Consider the following 19,124-nt stretch of genomic DNA (forward strand, 5'->3'; position numbering starts at 1 on the left):
CCAAATTTTAAGGAAAACCAAGCTACTTTATTCACAAGGAAAATATTTACTTTTACTCAAAGAAAAATATTTTTAATATTAAATTTAAATAGGAGTTTGAGGCAATTTTTAATAAATCTTCACCTTGGGTTAAATTCCATCAAACTCATTCTCTAAGAAGTTTCATTAGGATTAAAATCTTGAGGCCTACACCGCTTGTTAGGATCTTGGGTGTGTGAGAATTGAGAGTTAACATAATTGATTCATCATGTTGGACAGCACCAATGTTTATCAACTTAATCACTCACTTTTGTCACTACTACTTGATAAAAGAAAAAAGACAAATAGAAAAAACATTTTAGGGAGGTTTATAGTAATACAATTGACCTATCCTACAAAATAAATATCACTTTTCCTGAGGTTATGGTAACTTTATCTATTGTCTCTATGAGATTCTGCAGGTTTGATCAGTTTTTGAATTTTTGATCACCTTATTTTTAATAACACTTAATTTATGATAAAAAGGCCTCTGTTGATTTTCCTGTAGTTTTTGGTGTCTTTTGTCTTTGTTTTATTGGTTGTATATGCAAAATAAATGTAAAGATGCTTCTTTACACCTTATAAAAAAAAGATGCTTCTTTACATGGCAATGACAATACAGTCACTTTTATGCAGCTGTGGTTCTTGTGGGTATGAGCTAAACCTAAGCTCTTGCAATCGGAACACCTCAACCATTGGTTCTAAATATGGAAAATCTATAAAGAGAGGGATCATTTCTTTCTTTAACATTGATGAGAGCAGATTTACTCAGGTTGATGAAATCCAGTGTATACCCTACTTTTCTAAGAACTCTTGGGGCTTGTTCCATCGGAGAACCAAACTTAGTTGCCGCCAAGTGTGGTAACGATATTGGAATTGCTTACAATGATTTTACATCACCCCAGCGACTTGTATCAGATGTATCAGATTCTTCCTCAGGCAATGAAGTCTCAAGTTGTAGAAAATATAATGTTAAAATCCGAGCCTTACAGCCCTCATTTTCTGAGGAATCTGCCACTCAAATTTACACGTGATGTACTAAAGGTGTCTTCCTTCTGTATTTGGTTGGTGTTTTGCCTTTCTTATCTATGTTGTTACTTGTACATAACAGTTTCCAAAACTCTTTTTATAAGAAAATTGTTGTTTGAACTGGAAGGGGTTTTGGTTGAGAAAATTTTGTGTAAAAACTTTTCTACAGCTAAATTAAGAAAGTGGAGTGATATTTTCCAGAGGTTGAACGATTGATTTGAGTTTGCTGGGGCATCAGTATTATTGGTGTTTGCCTGTACATGTGTGCACGTGGGATGTGAAAATTAGAGGAACATCAGCTTTGGTTTTAACCCCGCAGTTGAAATCACGTGAGAAATCTTGGATAATTTACATATAATTTGACATAATTAATTAACTTGGTAATTTTTTTTTTTGGAGAAAAAACTTGGTAATTTAATTAATTAATTAATTAATGTCAATCTATAACCTAACATATAATATAATGTGCATATATTATACTATGCATGTGACAGGTTGAGCAGCTCATTTCAGCCACATGCATAATCTATGTAAAGCAAATCATACTTTGGAAGACAATTAATTAAGAACCTAATTGTTTGCAGGGGATATTTTGTACTTGATATGATATTTAATTAGACCTATAAATATGAACCTTTAAAAAATTACGGTGAAAAAGCACCAAATACTAAATAATATATATATTTTTTACTATCCTTCTCTCCTCTCCTGCTTTGAGTCAAAATCCTTGTTTTTTTAAAGGACATCAATTTTTACTAGTTGAGTCAATTTTATATTAAGACCACAATTTTCTATTAAAGATTTCTTTACAAAAAATTTGATTGCAAATTGACGTGATTTTTAATGGTGATGTTAACCGTGCACTAAATTCGTAGAGATTAATCTGTATGATACAAGTAGTCTATGGTTTCATCTCTTAAGTTTTTGTATGTTGGAACCCCAAACACGGAACTCTGCCCAAGTCTTTTGGTTTGAAATTGAATAGTTATCGGCACACAAGTAAAAGCTCACAATTTCTTCCCGATCCGTTTAGATACAACTTATTTTTGTTGAAATTTAAAATTGAAAACTGAAAACACTGTAACAAAATAATTTTTAAATGTGTAAATAGTACCATAGGATCTATTTTTAATATTTTTAAATGCATGAATAGTGCTGTTACAATACGTGAACAGTGATAATTGTCTCTGCACAGTAAATCCATGTGATTTTACTGTTCATGAGCTAAAAAAAAAAAAAAAAAAAAAAAGGAAGGAAACGTGAAATAGAAAACGTAGACTCACAATAATCTCTATCCAAACCGGCATTATATCTTTTATTTAATTTGATTTGAAATTATTTCCACCACCCATTTCTGGCTATTTCACTTCGCTTTGTGGTCAAACATCCTAGCTTGTGTCAATCAAATCGTGTTTGTTGGGTGGTAAAGTTCCAATCATGACCAAAACAAATGTTCAAACTTTTGTAACTCTTATCAGATTCAGATGATTTATAAGCCAAAGATTCTGTCCAGGCACATAAAAGATGTCTCTACTTACTTCAAAATAAACATGAACCGACAGATATGGACCTATTGGATAGACTTTCTAGAATTTTAAACTAGCAAGTTACATAATATTCATCATCACCAGAATTCAAAGATGAACGCGTAGTATAGGCCTTTGACAACCAGGAATAGATATAGCCATATAGGATAGGGTAGTGCACTTTCTCTTGCAATATATATAAACATCAAACTTTCGTTCTTGGTTTCAATATTATTTGCGTCTTTCTTTCTTTATCCAATATAGAGTGATCTCCTACCATTCTCAAGTTCACAATTTCTCTCCCTTTCTTTTGTATGCTTTTGTTGTTTGCTTCCACAGTGAATCCCGTATTTGGTTTGAAAAGGTGCAACTTTCCAGCAATTTTTAACTTTGGTGACTCAAATTCTGACACCGGTGGATTGTCTGCTTCCCTTATAACAATAACACCACCTTATGGGGAGACCTATTTTCACAAACCTGCTGGAAGGGCCTCCGATGGCCGGCTCATGATCGATTTCATGGGTATGTACCTCGTTTCTTTTTAGTAGATTTTAGTCTTATAAATTAAGAATTTTGGAATTAGATTCTCATAGTTACTGTTGCATAAAAACCTTGTCCTTTCTTTTTATGCAAAAGTTGAGTAAGTGAGGTTGTTTAGAGGCTGTTTGGATGAATTTTTTTCATCACACAATTTCCGTTACTTAATTTCCATTACTCATCACTCATAACTCATAACTCATAACTCATCACTTAATTTTTCACACCCGTTTGGCATCATCACTCACTTTCTATCACTCAATATTTTTCACATTATTTGTGGGTCCCATAATTGTCACTCGGTGTAGCTTTTTTTTTTTTTTCTTTTTTCTTTAGTACCCAAACTCATTGAACCCAGTTAAAAAAAAAAAAAAAAAAAAAAAAAAAAAAAAAAAAAAAAAAAAAAAAAAAAAAGAGAAAGAACTGAACCCAAAAAAACCCAGCCAAAAAAAGAACCCAGTGAAAGAACAAAAAAAAGAAAAAAAAAAAAAAAAGAGAGAACTGAACCCAGTGAAGAACGTGAAGAAGCTACTAGTGTGAAAGGAAAAAGGAAAAAAAAAAGAACATGAAGAACGCACGCACCGAACCCAATGAAGAAAGAAAGAAAAAAAAATGGTCAAAAGTTGTGGCCGTGACTGACAGTGGGTCCCTCCATGTAGTGTTATTTATGAAAATGTCATTGAGTTATGAGTTATGAAAACTGAAAACAGCTAAAATGTGTTTTCAGTTTCCATAACTCATAACTCAAAAAATCAGAGAATTGAGTGATGGAAACAGAGTTATTGTGCGCCAAACGGATATTGAGCTATGGGTCCCACCATTTTTGAGTTATGAGTTATGGAAACTAAGAATTGAGTTACGAAAACAGGCCATCCAAACAGCCTCGTAGTTATCAATGTCAGTGTTAGACTGTTAATGTTAGAAAGTATTGCGTTTTGTTTTGTTAAATATTGCCCAAATAAAAAGAAAATTGGTCAAATAAAAAACATAGTATATAGATAGAGTTTGCACTACTAAGTGAGAGTTTGGATACAGATTATCTCACGTCCACGTCTTGCATTTAAGTTTTGACGCTTTTTATTTATTTTTATTTCCTGCTGCTGTTCACGCTTTTTGGGAGACAACGGCTACTGTTCATGAACAATAGCTGTTGTTTATTGACTTTTCAACCCTTTTTTATCAGTTCTGTGGGTCCCGTGAACAGTGTACAGGACCCACAAACTTCACTTTTCAACTACTTTTTCATTAAAAATGGGTCCTACGGTACTATTCATACATTTAAAAATTATTTTGCTACATTGTTTTCAGTTTTCAATTTCAGTAAAATAAGTTCTAGCCAAATAGACTCTAAGTAGGCGGTAGGCCTATGGATATACATAGACACTCATTTTCTCATTGATTGTCCCACTTTATCCACATTAAAATGATAGAACAACCAAAGCGCCAAGGTAGAATCATGGGTTATATATGGTTTGTGTTAATAGATGTTATTAAGGCATTTGTTAATATGTTATTTTAGAATAGTTTTAATACCACTTTTATTAGAAATATAGAAGACTGTAAAATAAATCAGTTGTATTTTTCTTTTCTTATAAAAAATAGGGGTGGCACGGCAAAATCAGCCTAAACCCATTTGCCCCCTCAAACCCACCCACTTAAATGAAATCTAAATCCACCCAATTATTAATTGGGTTAAATGGGTATTAACCCAATTAAACTCAATTAACATTAACGTTTATTTGGTTTTAACTGGGTAACCAATTAGATCCAATTATGTTTCAAGTATCATTTTTACAAATCACCCAACTCTAAAATACCCAAAAACCACTGAAAATGACCAAAATACCCCAATGTTTAAAGGTTTTGGGGTATTTTTGTCATTTTATAGGTTTGAGGGTATTTTAGTTATTTCTTAGGGTTTTTGGGGGGGGGGGGGGTTTTGGTCATTTTTAGTGGTTTTTATATTTTTTTTATAGGTTTAGGGGGTATTTTGGTAAATTTAAAGGATTTTATGAATATTTTGGTTATTTTCAAGTTTTAGTGGCATTTTGATAATTTTGATTATTGGGTAATTGGGTGGGTTGGGGTTTACCCATAATAACTGGGTTGAGTTGGGTTTGGGTTAGAAGTAATTAGTTAAATTGCCAATAAATGGATAAATGAGTTTTATGTACCCACTACCCAACCCAATTATGCCCACCCCAAAACCACCAATTTGATACCCCTAATAAAAAATTTCTAATAATATTTTATTAACTAATACTCTTAGGACATTCGCTAATTTTTTCTTTTTAGTATCATAATATGTTGCTTCAATGTCATAATTTGAAAGTTGGATATAAAAGTGACGTTAAAATTTTTTAAAAATTGTAAAATTTGTTATTTCCACAGTGTTGTTGAAATTAATTTAATTCCCATTATAAGCGCTATGCCTAATTATCAACTGTTTGATCACTCACATTGTATGGTTGCAGCAAAGAGTCTTGGTCTCCCTTATTTGAGTGCCTACCTTGATTCCTTGGGGACCAATTTCTCACACGGTGCAAATTTTACCACGTCTGCATCCACAATCAGACTACCAACCAATATTATACCCGCTGTTGGTGGATTTAGTCCCTTCTACCTCGATATACAATACTCACAACAATTCGTGCAGTTCAAATACAGATCACAAATGATTAGGAAAAAAGGTAAACTCAGTAACAACAAACTTTAGTTACACTTTCTTATGTGTTGTGTACTGTATTTTCTAATTAAATTCAATGATTGATTTTGATTAATATTTTATTTACAGTTTCTTAGATGTTATATATATTAAAATTTTTAATTAAATTCAATTATATGGTTGTATTTAATTAGAAAAAGATAGTAATCATTTATTTAATTGTCTTTTAACATAAAACGATAGTTACATATTTGTAGTGCCTTAGGTGTTCTAAGATTATTATTGCTTTTGTCAAAGGCCTTGTAAATCAATTGACACCTCTTTATGTTTCCAATAGAGATATCCAATATTTAAACATGTGAATTTATTAATAAATAAACCACATATTTGAATTTAGTAGTCTTTATGGAAAGATTTGCTACATCAATTGATATAATCACATGGTAGGTTACAGTGGGGGATGGGAATGAGAAATTCGAACTTTGGATATTTTCATTAAAAACACCAAGAAATGCAGGAGATGTTAGTTAAGTTACAATAATCTTGGCACATGGTAGGAACTTAAGGTACAACATTTAAGAAAATGTATTTAGGGTAAAATTCTAAAATGCAAAAACATCATATTATGTATTGAAAAAGTTTATAAATATAAAAAAATCTCACAGCATTTTTACAATACAATTGTTTTGAGTTGTGGTGGGTAAAATTTGATTTTATTATGACTTATAATAAGTTGACATGTAAGCTTGCTGTTTTGTTTTGCTCGTAGAATACCTCCTATATTTGTTGAGAATTGAGGAGCTTATAACCATCTCTATTATCAAATGCATTTTTGCTTTATATTGGGCCTTTAAATTTAGGGTTTAGGGTTTAGGGTTTAAATCCTTTAAATTTCTTGTAGGAGGAATATTTGCAACTTTAATGCCCAAGGCGGATTATTTTTCAAAAGCATTATATACATTCAATATCGGCCAGAATGATCTTGGTGAGGGGTTCTTTGGTAACATGACCATAGAGGAAGTCAATGCTTCTATCCCTGATATGGTAAACCAGTTCTCCATTGATGTTAAGGTAAATTTATACTATGATTAGTCTTTGAAAAAAGGTGAGCTTGGCCTTGGCGTACTACTTTAAGAAGAAACATGATCACTTGTTAAACTAATTCGAAAAAAGGAAAAAATAAAAAAACAAACAAACAGCAACAAAAAAAAAGACAACAAAAACAGGTAACTAAAATTTTTTTCCTGGAAAAATATATAAAAATTGCAGGAATAAATTCATTGTGATTTTGTGTGTGTTTTTTTAATATATGTGCATAATTTGACTTAATTTTTTAAAAAAATATAATTTAATAGAGCATTAATTACACTTTATAGCGTGTGCTTTTAGGGTATTCATTAACTAAAGTCTTCTTTTAATGCTAATCAAGTGATGTTATGATGTAGAATATATATAATTTGGGAGCTAGATCGTTTTGGATCCATAACACGGGACCAATTGGCTGCCTTCCCTATATTTTGGCCAATTTTCCATCTGCTCAAAGGGACAGCTATGGTTGCGCAAAGTCTTATAATGATGTAGCTCAATATTTCAACCACAATTTGAAGGAGGCCATAGTTCAACTCAGGAAGGATTTTCCATTAGCTGCAATCACATATGTGGACGTCTACTTTGTCAAGTACTCTCTATTTACTAAACCAAAGGAATATGGTAAGCCCAATAGTTTTTTACATTGAAAATTATTAATAATTAGGGACAGAGACATCTTGATGTTTTCAATGGCAACATCCAAGATTTAAATCGCTCATCCTTCAACTATTGTGTTAGAAATACTGAATGATTGTATTGTATTTCTCAAGTAATAGAATATACATAAGTGCCTTCATATAGAAGGCAGAGTATGCAGTACAAGTAGGTGTGCTATACAAGTAAATAAGGTGGGCCTAAAGCCCACATACCCTAATACACATTAACAACCCCTCTCAAACTCAAGGTGGATGTGAGACCAACTTGAGGTTGTCAACCAAAGTGCGAAGACGTCCCTTAGAATGTGACTTAGTGAAAATATCTGCAAGTTGATCTTTAGAAGAAACTGAGATCAGCTTGAGAGCACCATGGACAAGATGATAACGGATAAAATGACAATCGATCTCGATGAATTTAGTCCATTCATGGAAGACATCATTGTGGGTAATATGAATGACACTCTGGTTATCACAATAAAGAGGAGTAGCAGAGGATATGGATACACCTAAGTCTTTGAGAAGCCACCGTAGCCAAAGGAGCTCAGATGTGGTATCAGCAAGGGCACGATATTCTACTTCAGTACTGGAGCGGGCCACATGAGTTTGTTTCTTACTTCGCCAAGAAATCAGAGAAGAATCAAGAAGAAAGCAATAACCAGTGGTGGACTTGCGATCAGTGGGATCTCCTGCCCAATCAGCATAAGAAAATGCACGGAGAACAAGAGGAGATTGAGCAGAGTAGAAAAGACCATGGAAGAGAGTCCCCTTTAGGTATCGAAGAATGCGCAGAACAGCAGCATAGTGAGTCGATCTTGGAGCAGACAGATACTGACTCACCTGGTGAACAGCATAGGAAATGTCTGGACGAGTGACAGTGAGATAAACTAGGCTGCCAACCAAGCGTCTGTAAAGAGAGGGATTAGACAACGGTTTCCCCCCTGACAGAGTCAGATGTGCATTAAGCTCAACTGGAGTGTCAGCAGTCTTGCTATCAGTGAGTCCAACTCGAGACAAGTGTTCAGAGGCATACTCGGCTTGAGTAATATAAAGTCCATCTGTAGAATGAGTGATTTCAAGACCCAAGAAGTAGCTGAGATATCCAAGATCTTTCATCTCAAACTGCAGACTGAGAAAACCCTTGAATTCTTGAATGCCACTAAGGTCATAACCAGTTATGATCATATCATCCACATACAGGAGAAGTAAAATAGTGCCTTTGTCAGTGCGACGAAGAAATAAGGCAGAATCATAATGACAAGCCATATAACCTAAGTGAGAGATAGTAGAGCTGAATTTGGCAAACCAAGCTTATGGAGCTTGTTTAAGGCCATAAAGAGCACGCCGAAGGTAACAAACCTTATTTGATTCAACAGAGAGACCAGGAGGAGGTTGCATATAAACTTCTTCACTTAAATCCTCATTAAGGAATGCATTTTTGACATCCATCTGAAAAAGGTCCCATTTTCTGGCAGCAGCAACAGCTAAGAGAGCTCGAACAAATGAGATACGAGCAACCGGAGCAAAGGTTTCTTCATAATCAATTCCATACTTCTGTGTAAAACCTTTTGCAACAAGACGAGCTTTGTAGCGCTCAATGGACCCATCAGAGCAAGTCTTAATCTTGTAGATCCACTTACAACCAACCACAGATTTCCCAGAGGGGAGAGTCACCAAATCCCAATTATGGTTTTTAGATAATGCATCAAGTTCCTCTTTCATTGCAATATGCCATAAAGGGTCAGTGGAAGTCTCACAATAGGTGTGAGGCTCATGTAGTGTAGCAAGGGCAGTGTAACAATGATAATCAAGTAAATGTGTAGGAATGGATCTTACCCAAGTTGAGTGACGAGGTGGAATGTCTTGTGCAAGATCTTCAGGCGGAGCAGGAGCAGGGGACCCAAGCTCAGGGTTGGGTAGCTCGTCTTCAACCTATGCATTTTCCACCTGTTCATTAAAAGGTGAAGTAGGAAAGGGATCAAAGGTATTTGGTGGTTGGACAGAGAAGTCTATAGGAGGATCAGGAGCAACTACAGGAGGATCAGGAGCAGTTATAGAAGGAATATGTGCCTCATGTGGAAAAAAATCTAAAACAGAGGAGGAAGATAGGGAGGCACGGAAGTGAGAGAGCTCGACAAATGAGCGATGTTCCTAAAAGCCAACATTGCGGGAGATACGAAGACGATGAGAGACAGGATCATAATACCGATACCCCTTTTGAGTTTCGCCGTAGCCAAGAAAACAACAAAGCCTTGACCAAGGCTTAAGTTTGTTATGCTCATGTGGCTGAAGAAGAACGAAACAAGCAGAACTGAAGGAGCGAAGGTGGTGATAGTCTGGAGGTGACCCAAAAAGGCACTCATATGGAGTTTGATTTTGAATAACAGGACTTGGAATGCGATTAATAGTATGAACAGCATGAAGGGCAACTTCACCCCAATAGTGTCAAGAATATGACGAAATTTTCGTTCGGCTCTACCATTTTGCAGAGAGGTACCTGGACAAGTTAGTTGATGAACAGTGCCATAGGAATGCAAAACAGTTTGGAAAGCATATTGAGTATACTCAAGAGCATTATCAGATCGAAAAATTTTGATACGTTAGGAAAATTAAGTTTCAACCATTTTTGCAAAATTAGAATATACTTGCAATAATTCAGAATGATGTTTCATATTAAAAATCCAGCTATAGCGAGAGTAATCATCAACAAAGAGAACAAAATATCGAGACCCACCCATACTAGAGACAAAGGAAGGCCCCCAAACATCAGAATGAATAAGGTCAAAGATATCAGTGGATATTGATTCACTAGTATTGAAAGGCAAAGCTAGTTGTTTTCCTAATTGACATGAAACACAATCAAAATTTTCTGTAGACATTGAACCTAACAAACCTCTAGAAGCCAATTGTTGTACTCGAGAGGAAGATGCGTGACCAAGTCGAGTATGCCAAAGTGTAAGGGAAGGAGTAGAAGAAACTGCAGCAGCTGCAACAACAGAAACAAGAGCAACAAGTGGAAGACGAAGGTTGTCCACGGGAAATATATGCCCAACTCTGGGACCGGTCCCAAGCTCCTGTCCCATCCTTGGATCCTGCACAATACACCCAGAATAATCGAAGATAATGCGATAACCTAACTCAGCTAATTATCCCACAGAAAATAAATTGTAAGAAAGGTCATGAATATTAAAGACACCAGGAACCGAGAGATTGGAGGTCGAAACAGAACCTATATTATGACCAGACATAGTGGAACCATTTGCTGTGTGAATATTAAAAGGGTGTGGTGCAGGTTTAAGTTCAGAAAATAAGGACGAGTGAGGAGTCATGTGATTGCAACAAGCAGAATCCATAAACCAAAAAGAAGGAGACATACCAGATAAAGCTGAGAGAGAAGAGGAATAAGATGCATTACCAACCATACGAATGACATTGGCGATGATATTTTTAAGGTCATCTGTGGACATGGTGAAAGTGCGTCCTGAAAACTTAGACTGTGCAGAGACGAGAGTATTGGTTGGACACTTTCAATGTTAGCAACAGTAGCAGTGGAAATTGATACAGTTGATTTGTTGCGATGATAGCAAGTCTCAATATTGTGGCCAAAACGTTTGCTGGATTGTCGGCGACAATTATTGCAACAAGAAGAAGACCTGTCCTTATTTTTCATTTAGAAGCAAAATATGTAGAAATGGACAGCAAAAATGAAATCCACCTGAAAAACTGGGTAAGGAGCACCTGGATAGAAAAAGTCAACTCTGAGAAAAAGTCAACTGTCAACGGTCAAAGTCAACGGTCAACCACTATGATGACGTTAGCAGGATGACGTAAGCTGAAGACCTCAGCTAGGGTTGACGTGGATGATGACGTGTAATGATGACGTCAGCAGGTGCACAATGGTGCGTGGAGCGCGTGAGGCACGTGAGTTAATCCTCGCTGGAACTTTGGTCAGCGCGTGAGGGCGCGTGGAGAGTCCAATGAGGCCAATTTTTCTCCGGTTATGTAGATCGGAGAAAGACGATTCTGATGACGGCGGCTGTGAGTTAATCGGAGCAATACTGATAGCGCGTGAGGCGTGTGGACAAGTTGCGGAATATTTGACCGGCGCGTGAATGGTCAGATGATGTTGATTCCGGCAGATTTGTGTAGATCGGTTGAAGATCTACCCGGTGATAGGTCTTATGTCTTAATCGGAGATCCGGTGTGGAAGATCCGACGGAAGCAGTGATCTTGGTGGCGGTGATCGAGCTTCTGGCGGTGAGGATTCAACCTTTGCACCTCTGATGGCGGTGGAACAGTCAAGAGAAGGCACAGAAAAGGTTTACTGACCGATGAAGTTGAGGCAGCGGAAAATACCAATGAAGACAGGACTGCAAGACACAAGAAAATTAGAGCAATGGCTCTGATACCATGTTAGAAATATTGAATGATTGTATTGTATTTCTCAAGTAATAGAATATACATAAGTGCCTTTATATAGGAGGAAGAGTGTGCAGTACAAGTAAGTGTGCTATACAAGTAAACAAGGTGGGCCTAAAGCCCACATATCCTAATACACGTTAACATATTGAATGTTTTCAAAGAAATACTGAGATGCTTATTAGCATTTTTCATTTTTTTTTTCAAACATTTATTTAAATGAATTATTCTTAAGTGGCATAAAATTTTATGAAAATTGCTCATCCTTCAACTATTGAATTGTCAAAAAATTTCCCATTGTTGCTTGAAAATATCAAGATTTGAGCTTCCTCTCGTTGCTTGTTGTGGCTATGGTGGCATGTACAATTATAGCAGTAGTGTTGGTTGTGGAGGAACAATCACAGTCAATGGAAGCCAGATATTTGTTGGTTCAAGTGAATGCCCCTCAGTTAGAGTAAATTGGGATGGGGTTCACTATACAGAGGCTGCGAACAAGTTTGTTTTCGACCAAATTTCAACCGGAGCCTTTTCAGATCCACCAATACCCTTGAAAATGGCTTGTCACAACATTTAGATTCATAGGCATAGCTGCACAAGCACCTATATATAAATCAAAATAATCTTGTACTGCAAGTTATTGTGTACTCTTTAATTATCGTCTTCAATATAGATATTGGCTTAATTCTGAAATAGCCTGCTATGTACTTAGACAGTCCTGTTATATATGTTGCAAAAGTGGAAGCTTTAATATCAATTTGTTGAGAATAGTGGAGGCATAAATATCTATTTGTTGTGTGTATAACCAAATAACAATGAGTTTATGCTAAATAGGAATAGAAAGAAAAGAAACAATCTTACGAGAATACAAAAATTTATGTGGTTCAGCCTTAGCCTAAATGCATGGATAGTGTTGAGAATAAAGTTTCACCAACAAAAGGAGATTACAAAAAGTGGTACCAAAACACTCTAACAATACCCAAATTCCAAATACTCCCAAAGAGCCCACACTCACTAGAAGCAAGTGACTAGAAAAACCTGAAAATCTTTAGAATAAAGTCACTGCTTAAAACTCTACCAAAATAACAGGGAATAGAGAAAACCCTATTCTACTTTTGCGGCTAGGGTTGCTTCACATGTAGCCGCATAACTAGTGTATATATATTAAGGGAAATGTTAATGGATGTCTTAAAGGCATTGGTTTAGAAATTATTTTTAGAAACATTTTATGAAAAAATGATAATACAATTAATTTTTTTGACAGTTTTTTGTATTTCCCATGAAAGTGGTGTCAAAACTTTTCTAATATGATTTATTAACAATTGCCCTATAAGCACCCGTTAACATGACCCATACATTAATTAGCATAAAATAGAAGTCAGCTAGGGTTGCTTTACATGTCCTACACAGAGTACAACTCAAAGTCTTACATAGTTAGGACATCATGCTATGCACCCACGTATAAACTTATTCAAGCCACCAATCATAAGCATATAAACTAGAATGAATAAATGATCACATTTAAATGAGCTTTGGTTTTTTCTTCTTCTTCATTTTGATTGTTTTGGAAGATTGGATGTGAAGCTATATGAATGGCAACCTTGTTTGCGCGGTACAATTCGTATTAAGATCTGTTAAGATGTTTTAGTTGGTGACCTCACAAAAAAGTTGTCACCATTGTTGATGAATGAGAAATGGTTGTTTGTTTCTTGGTCTTCTAGAAAGCAAGGTTTTTATCTTTCTCTCTCTCTCTCTTTTTTTTTTTTTTTTTTTTTTTTTTTTTTTTTTGAGGAAATTCTAGTAAAAAGTGATTTTTACCAAGTAGTAATTGGTTTACGAGTGTCTCTACAGTTAGCCCACTCTGTGTCATAACATGCGTGCAATTGGATTAAACTATCAGATGACATGAAATTCTTTGGCCCCCTTTTTTTTTTTTTTTTTTTTTGTCATAATAACAAAATTTCCTGTTTGGATTTTATCATTTTTCATACTAAAATATCTCTATTTTCTATCAAAACTGGTTTATAAGAAAATTGTTGTTTGAACTGAAAGGGTTTTTGGTTGAGAAAATTTTGTGTAAAAACTTTTCCATAGCTAAATTAAGAAAGTGGTGTGATATTTTCCAGAGGTTGAATGATTGATTTGAGTTTGTTGGGGCATCAGTATTATTGGTGTTTGCCTGTACATGTGTACACGTAATATGTGAAAATTAGAGGAACATCAGCTTTGGTTTTAGCCCCGCAGTTGAAATCACGAGAAATCTTGGATAATTTACATATAATTTGACCTAATTAATCAACTTGAGTAATTAAATTAATTAACTAAGGTCAATTTATAACCTAACATATAATATAATGTGCATATATTATACTATGCATGTGACAGGTTGAGCAGCTCATTTCGGCCACATGAATAACCTATGTAAAGCAAATCATACTTTGGAAGACAATTAATTAAGAACCTAATTGCTTGCAGGGGATATTTTGTACTTTGATATGATATTTACTTAGACCTATAAATATGAACCTTTAAAACTTACGGTGAAAGAGCACCAAAATACTAAATAATATTCTTTTTTTACCATCCTTCTCTCCTCTGCTGCGTTGAGTCAAAATCCTTGTTTTTTTAAGGACATCAATTTTTACCAGTTGAGTCAATTTTATATAAGACCACAATTTTCTATTAAAGATTTCTTTACAGAAAATTTGATTGCAAATTGACATGATTTTAAATGGTGATGTTAACCGTCGACCAAACTCATAGAGATTAATCTGTATGATACAAGTAGTCAATGGTTTCATCTCTTTATGTACGTTGGATCCCCAAAGACGGAACTCTTACCAAGTCTTTTGGTTTGAAATTGAATAGTTATCGGCATACAAGTAAAAGCTCACAATTTCTTCCCTATATCTTTTATTTAAATTGTTTTGGAATTATTTCCACCACCCATTTCTGGTTATTTCACTTCGCTTTGTGGTCAAACATCCTAGCTTGTGTCAATCAAATCGTGTTTGTTGGGTCATGGGTGGTAAAGTTCCAATCATGACCAAAACAAATGTTCAAACTTTTGTAATTCTTATCAGATTCAGATGATTTATTAGCTAAAGATAGTTGTCCAGGCGCATAAAAGATGTGTAAAGTAGAGTGGATTAAAGTTCAAAGATTTAAATGGCAAAAAGTTTAGCTCCAATCTTCCTCCTACCCCCTAGTTTGAAAAAATTAAACTTTGTTGTGTAAATAGCACCTAGGATTCAAATAAATAACAAATTACAAGCACAAACAAAAAACACTAATTCTTTTATTGAAAAAATTAAACTTTTTGTTGTGTAAATAGCACCCTAGGATTCAAATCAATAACAAAATAACAAGCACAAAAATTTAGGTGGTTCAACAATAGTGAACACATAGTTACCACTCTATAAATTAATGTTGTGGCTGTTAGGTTTTATGAATGTCCAAAAAGATCCATATTGTCAACAACTTTTTCTTTCAAATTATTTGTTTAAATACAACTTTTTATTATTATTATGAGTTTGAGTTAGCTTAATGGTTTGATTTCCAATTAGTGTCTTGATATGAATTATTACTGATAGATACAAGAATAAATGATCGTCCATTATATTAGATTAGATGATGGTTACGAAATTAATGGAGCATTGATAACACCGTTGTAACGGACGAAAGCAATGGACATAAAGATTGTTAACAAGACCATGAATAACCATCAAGTCAACAAGAATGTTACGATCGGCATAAAAACAATCATAAACAGGGAAAGGTACCCAATTCTTTAACTAGAATCAATTCTCATACGCCTTACAACACAACTCTAGTATTTGATTTAGGCATTGGAGGGTCCTTTGTAAGCACCATCTCGATGTTATTATTCAAGAAGTCTTTCATATTTTGCAGGTGGCGTTTGGTCATCCCTTATGTTTGGATGAAGAATTCAACTGACGATCGTTGACATCATCAATCACATTTTAGTAACCTCTACTTCAAAATAAACATGAACCGACATATATGGACCTATAACCTATTGGATGGACTTTCTAGAATTTTAAACTAGTCTAAGTTGCATAATATTCATCATCACCAGAATTCAAAGATGAAAGCGAAGTATAGGCCTTTGACAACCAGGAATAGATATAGCCATATAGGATAGGGTAGTGCACTTGCAATATATATAAACATCAAACTTTCGTTCTTGGTTTCAATATTATTAGCGTCTCTCTTTCTTTATCCAATATGGAATCACCTACCATTCTCAAGTTCAAAATTTCTCTCTCTTTCTTTTGTATGCTTTTGTTGTTTGCTTCCACACTGAATCCTGTACTTGGTTTGAAAAATTGCAACTTTCCAGCAATTTTTAACTTTGGTGACTCAAATTCTGATACCGGTGGATTGTCTGCTTCCCTTATAACAGTAACACCACCTTATGGGGAGACCTATTTTCACAAACCTGCTGGAAGGGAATCCGATGGCCGGCTCATGATCGATTTCATGGGTATGTACCTCGTTTCTTTTTAGCAGATCTTAGTCTTATAAACTAAGAATTTTAGAATTAGATTCTCATAGTTACTGTTGAATAAAAACTTTGTCCTTTCTTTATATGCAAAAGTTGAGTAAGTGAGGTCGTTTAGTTATCATTGATAGAAAGTATTGTGTTTTGTTCTGTTAAATATTGCGCAAATAGAAAGAAAATTGGTCAAATAAAAAACATAGTATATAGATAGAGTTTGCACTACTAAGTCGGCGGTAGGCCCATGAAGGTCCATAGAAACTCATTTTCTCATTGATGGTCCCTTTTTATCCACATTAAAATACCATTGCACTGAGCCCATCGTTGCCTGAGGATAGCATTATTTGGGCGCTGACTCCTTCAGGGAAATTCACGGTGAAGTCAGCGTATAGATTGGCTCTTGAAGAGAGAGCTGGCAACAACGCTGAGGAGAGTTCAAACTCATCACGTATGAAGGAGTTTTGGAGGTTCATATGGCGATTGAATGTCCCTAATAAGATTCGAAACTTCACGTGGCGTGCTTGCCGGAATATCTTACCCACAAAGGATAATCTCTTTCGGCGAAGGATAACGGCGGATAATACATGTGAGGTATGTGGAAGCTTTGAAGAAACAACCGGACATGCACTTTGGCACTGTCACCGTGCGAAGGAAGTTTGGAAGGAAGCAGGGATGAATACGGATAAGGTGATGGACAACTGCCCAGAATTCTTGGACTTATTGTGGTATGCCCGAAACGTGAAGCAGTGGCCAATGGAGGATGTGGGATTGATGGTAACGACGGCATGGGGCATCTGGACGAACCGGAATGAAGTGCGCCACGGGAAGAGCAGAAAACCAGCGTCCGTTCTCGTTGGGTGGACAAAAGAGCTCTTGGAGAACTTTGTGATGGCCAACTATTCTTCACGGCCTTTCAAAGATTCTGTGGAAGCAATATGGCAACCTCCCAAGCCTCCGTGGTACAAAGCCAACATGGACGGTGCCGTTTTTACTCAACAACGGGAAGCTGGGATTGGAGTGGTAATCAGGGACCATCACGGAGAGGTTGTGGCAGCTCTTAGCCGGCGGATAAAGGCTCCACTGGGTGCTATTGAGATAGAGGCTAAAGCAATGGAGGAAGGCATCCGTTTCGCATGGGATATGGGGATCCGAGATTGCGTGTTTGAAAGTGATTCACTAACAGTAGTGAATGCCATGCAGCGACGTACAGAGGCCCCAGCTTCTATTGTCAATATTATTAATGGATCTTTGCTCCAGCTGTATGGGTTTAGAGAAGTAAACTTTGGCCATGTGGGCCGGTCAGGAAACAAGGTTGCACACACGCTAGCCCAATTTGCTAAAAGCGTGCCAGACCAAGTTGCGTGGGTTGAGGAAGTACCAGATTGTATTAAAGGGCTGGTGGCCCAAGATGTCTTGTAGTTATTTTTTAATAGTTTAATTGAAAGTAACGTAGTTCACATCCAAAAAAAAAAAAAAAAATGATAGAACAACCAAAGCGCCAAGGTAGAATCATGGATTATTTTTGGTTCCTGGTAAAAGATGTTGTTAGGACACTCGTTATTAAGTTATTTTAAAAAAGTCTTTTTTTTTTTTTTTGAGATATATTTTAAAAAGTTTTAATACATCTTTTATTAGAAATATAGAAGATTTTAAAATAAATCATTTGCTTTTTTCTTTTCTAATAAAAAATAGAGGCGGCAAAATCAACCCAAACTCATTTGCCCACTCAAACTTAATCACTTAAATGAGACCCAAATCCACCTAATTATTATTAATTGGGTTAAATGGGTATTAACCCATTATGATTCAAGTATCATTTCTACAAATCACTTAACTCTAAAATACCCTAAAACCTAAAAAAGACCAAAATAACCCCTAAACCCAAAGATTAGCAAAATACCCCCCTGAAACCTAAAAAATGACCGAAATACCCCCTAAAACCTAGAAATTTACCAAAATACCTCTAAACCTAAAAAATTACCAAAATACCCCTAAAACCTAAAAATTGACCAAAATGCCTCTAAAACCTAAAAAAAGACCAAAATACCCCCCCTAAACCTCAAAATTACCAAAATACCCCCCTAAACCTCAAAAATGACTGGAATACTCCCAAAACCTAACAAATGACAAAAATACCCCTAAACCTAAAAAATAACCAAAATACCACTAAAACCTAAAAATTGACCAAAATACCCCCCTAAACCAAAAAATGACCAAAATACCCCTAAACCTAAAAAATGACCAAAATACTCCCGAAACCTAAAAATTGACAAAAATAACCCCGAAATCTAAAAATGACAAAAATACCCCCAAAACCTAAAAATCACCAAAATACCCCCTAAACCTAAAAATTGATCGAAATACCCCCGAAATCTAAAAAATAACTAAAATACCCTCGAAATCTAAAAATCACCAAAATACCTCTTATACCTAAAAAATGATCGAAATACGCCTGAAACCTAAAAATTACTCGAAATACCCCGAAAACCTTAAAAATGACCAAAATACCCCGAAACCTATAAAATGACAAAAATGCCCCAAACTTGTAAGACGATAAAAATACACACTAAACCTAAAAAATTACCAAAATCCCCCCAAAATCTAAAAAATGACCAAAATACTCCCTAAACGTAAAAAATGACCAAAATACCTCGTAAACCTAAAAAATG

The 19,124-nt window shown here is 35.4% G+C and overlaps 1 protein-coding gene across 13 annotated transcripts in view; it reads left to right on the plus strand.

Annotated features, from left to right (window-relative positions):
• The window catches only part of LOC126698205 (esterase-like), a 111,261-nt gene that overhangs the window by 70,519 nt on the left and 21,618 nt on the right, over positions 1-19,124 (plus strand). For 2 of the 13 annotated variants that reach the window (XM_050395267.1, XM_050395264.1), the window contains exon 2: positions 5,585-5,800. The exons of 3 other annotated variants lie outside the window; for them this stretch is intronic. In XM_050395267.1, the coding sequence (XP_050251224.1) occupies positions 5,585-5,800 (216 nt within the window). Of the gene's footprint in view, positions 1-2,937; positions 3,096-5,584; positions 5,801-6,676; positions 6,847-7,220; positions 7,486-12,254; positions 12,747-16,135; positions 16,441-19,124 lie in introns of those variants that run through there. 8 more of the 13 variants (XM_050395269.1, XM_050395268.1, XM_050395266.1 and 5 more) reach the window with 8 other exon arrangements.

The sequence above is a fragment of the Quercus robur genome, chromosome 9 (genome assembly GCF_932294415.1).
Source record: "Quercus robur chromosome 9, dhQueRobu3.1, whole genome shotgun sequence".
In the NCBI taxonomy this organism is placed as follows: Eukaryota; Viridiplantae; Streptophyta; class Magnoliopsida; order Fagales; family Fagaceae; genus Quercus; species Quercus robur.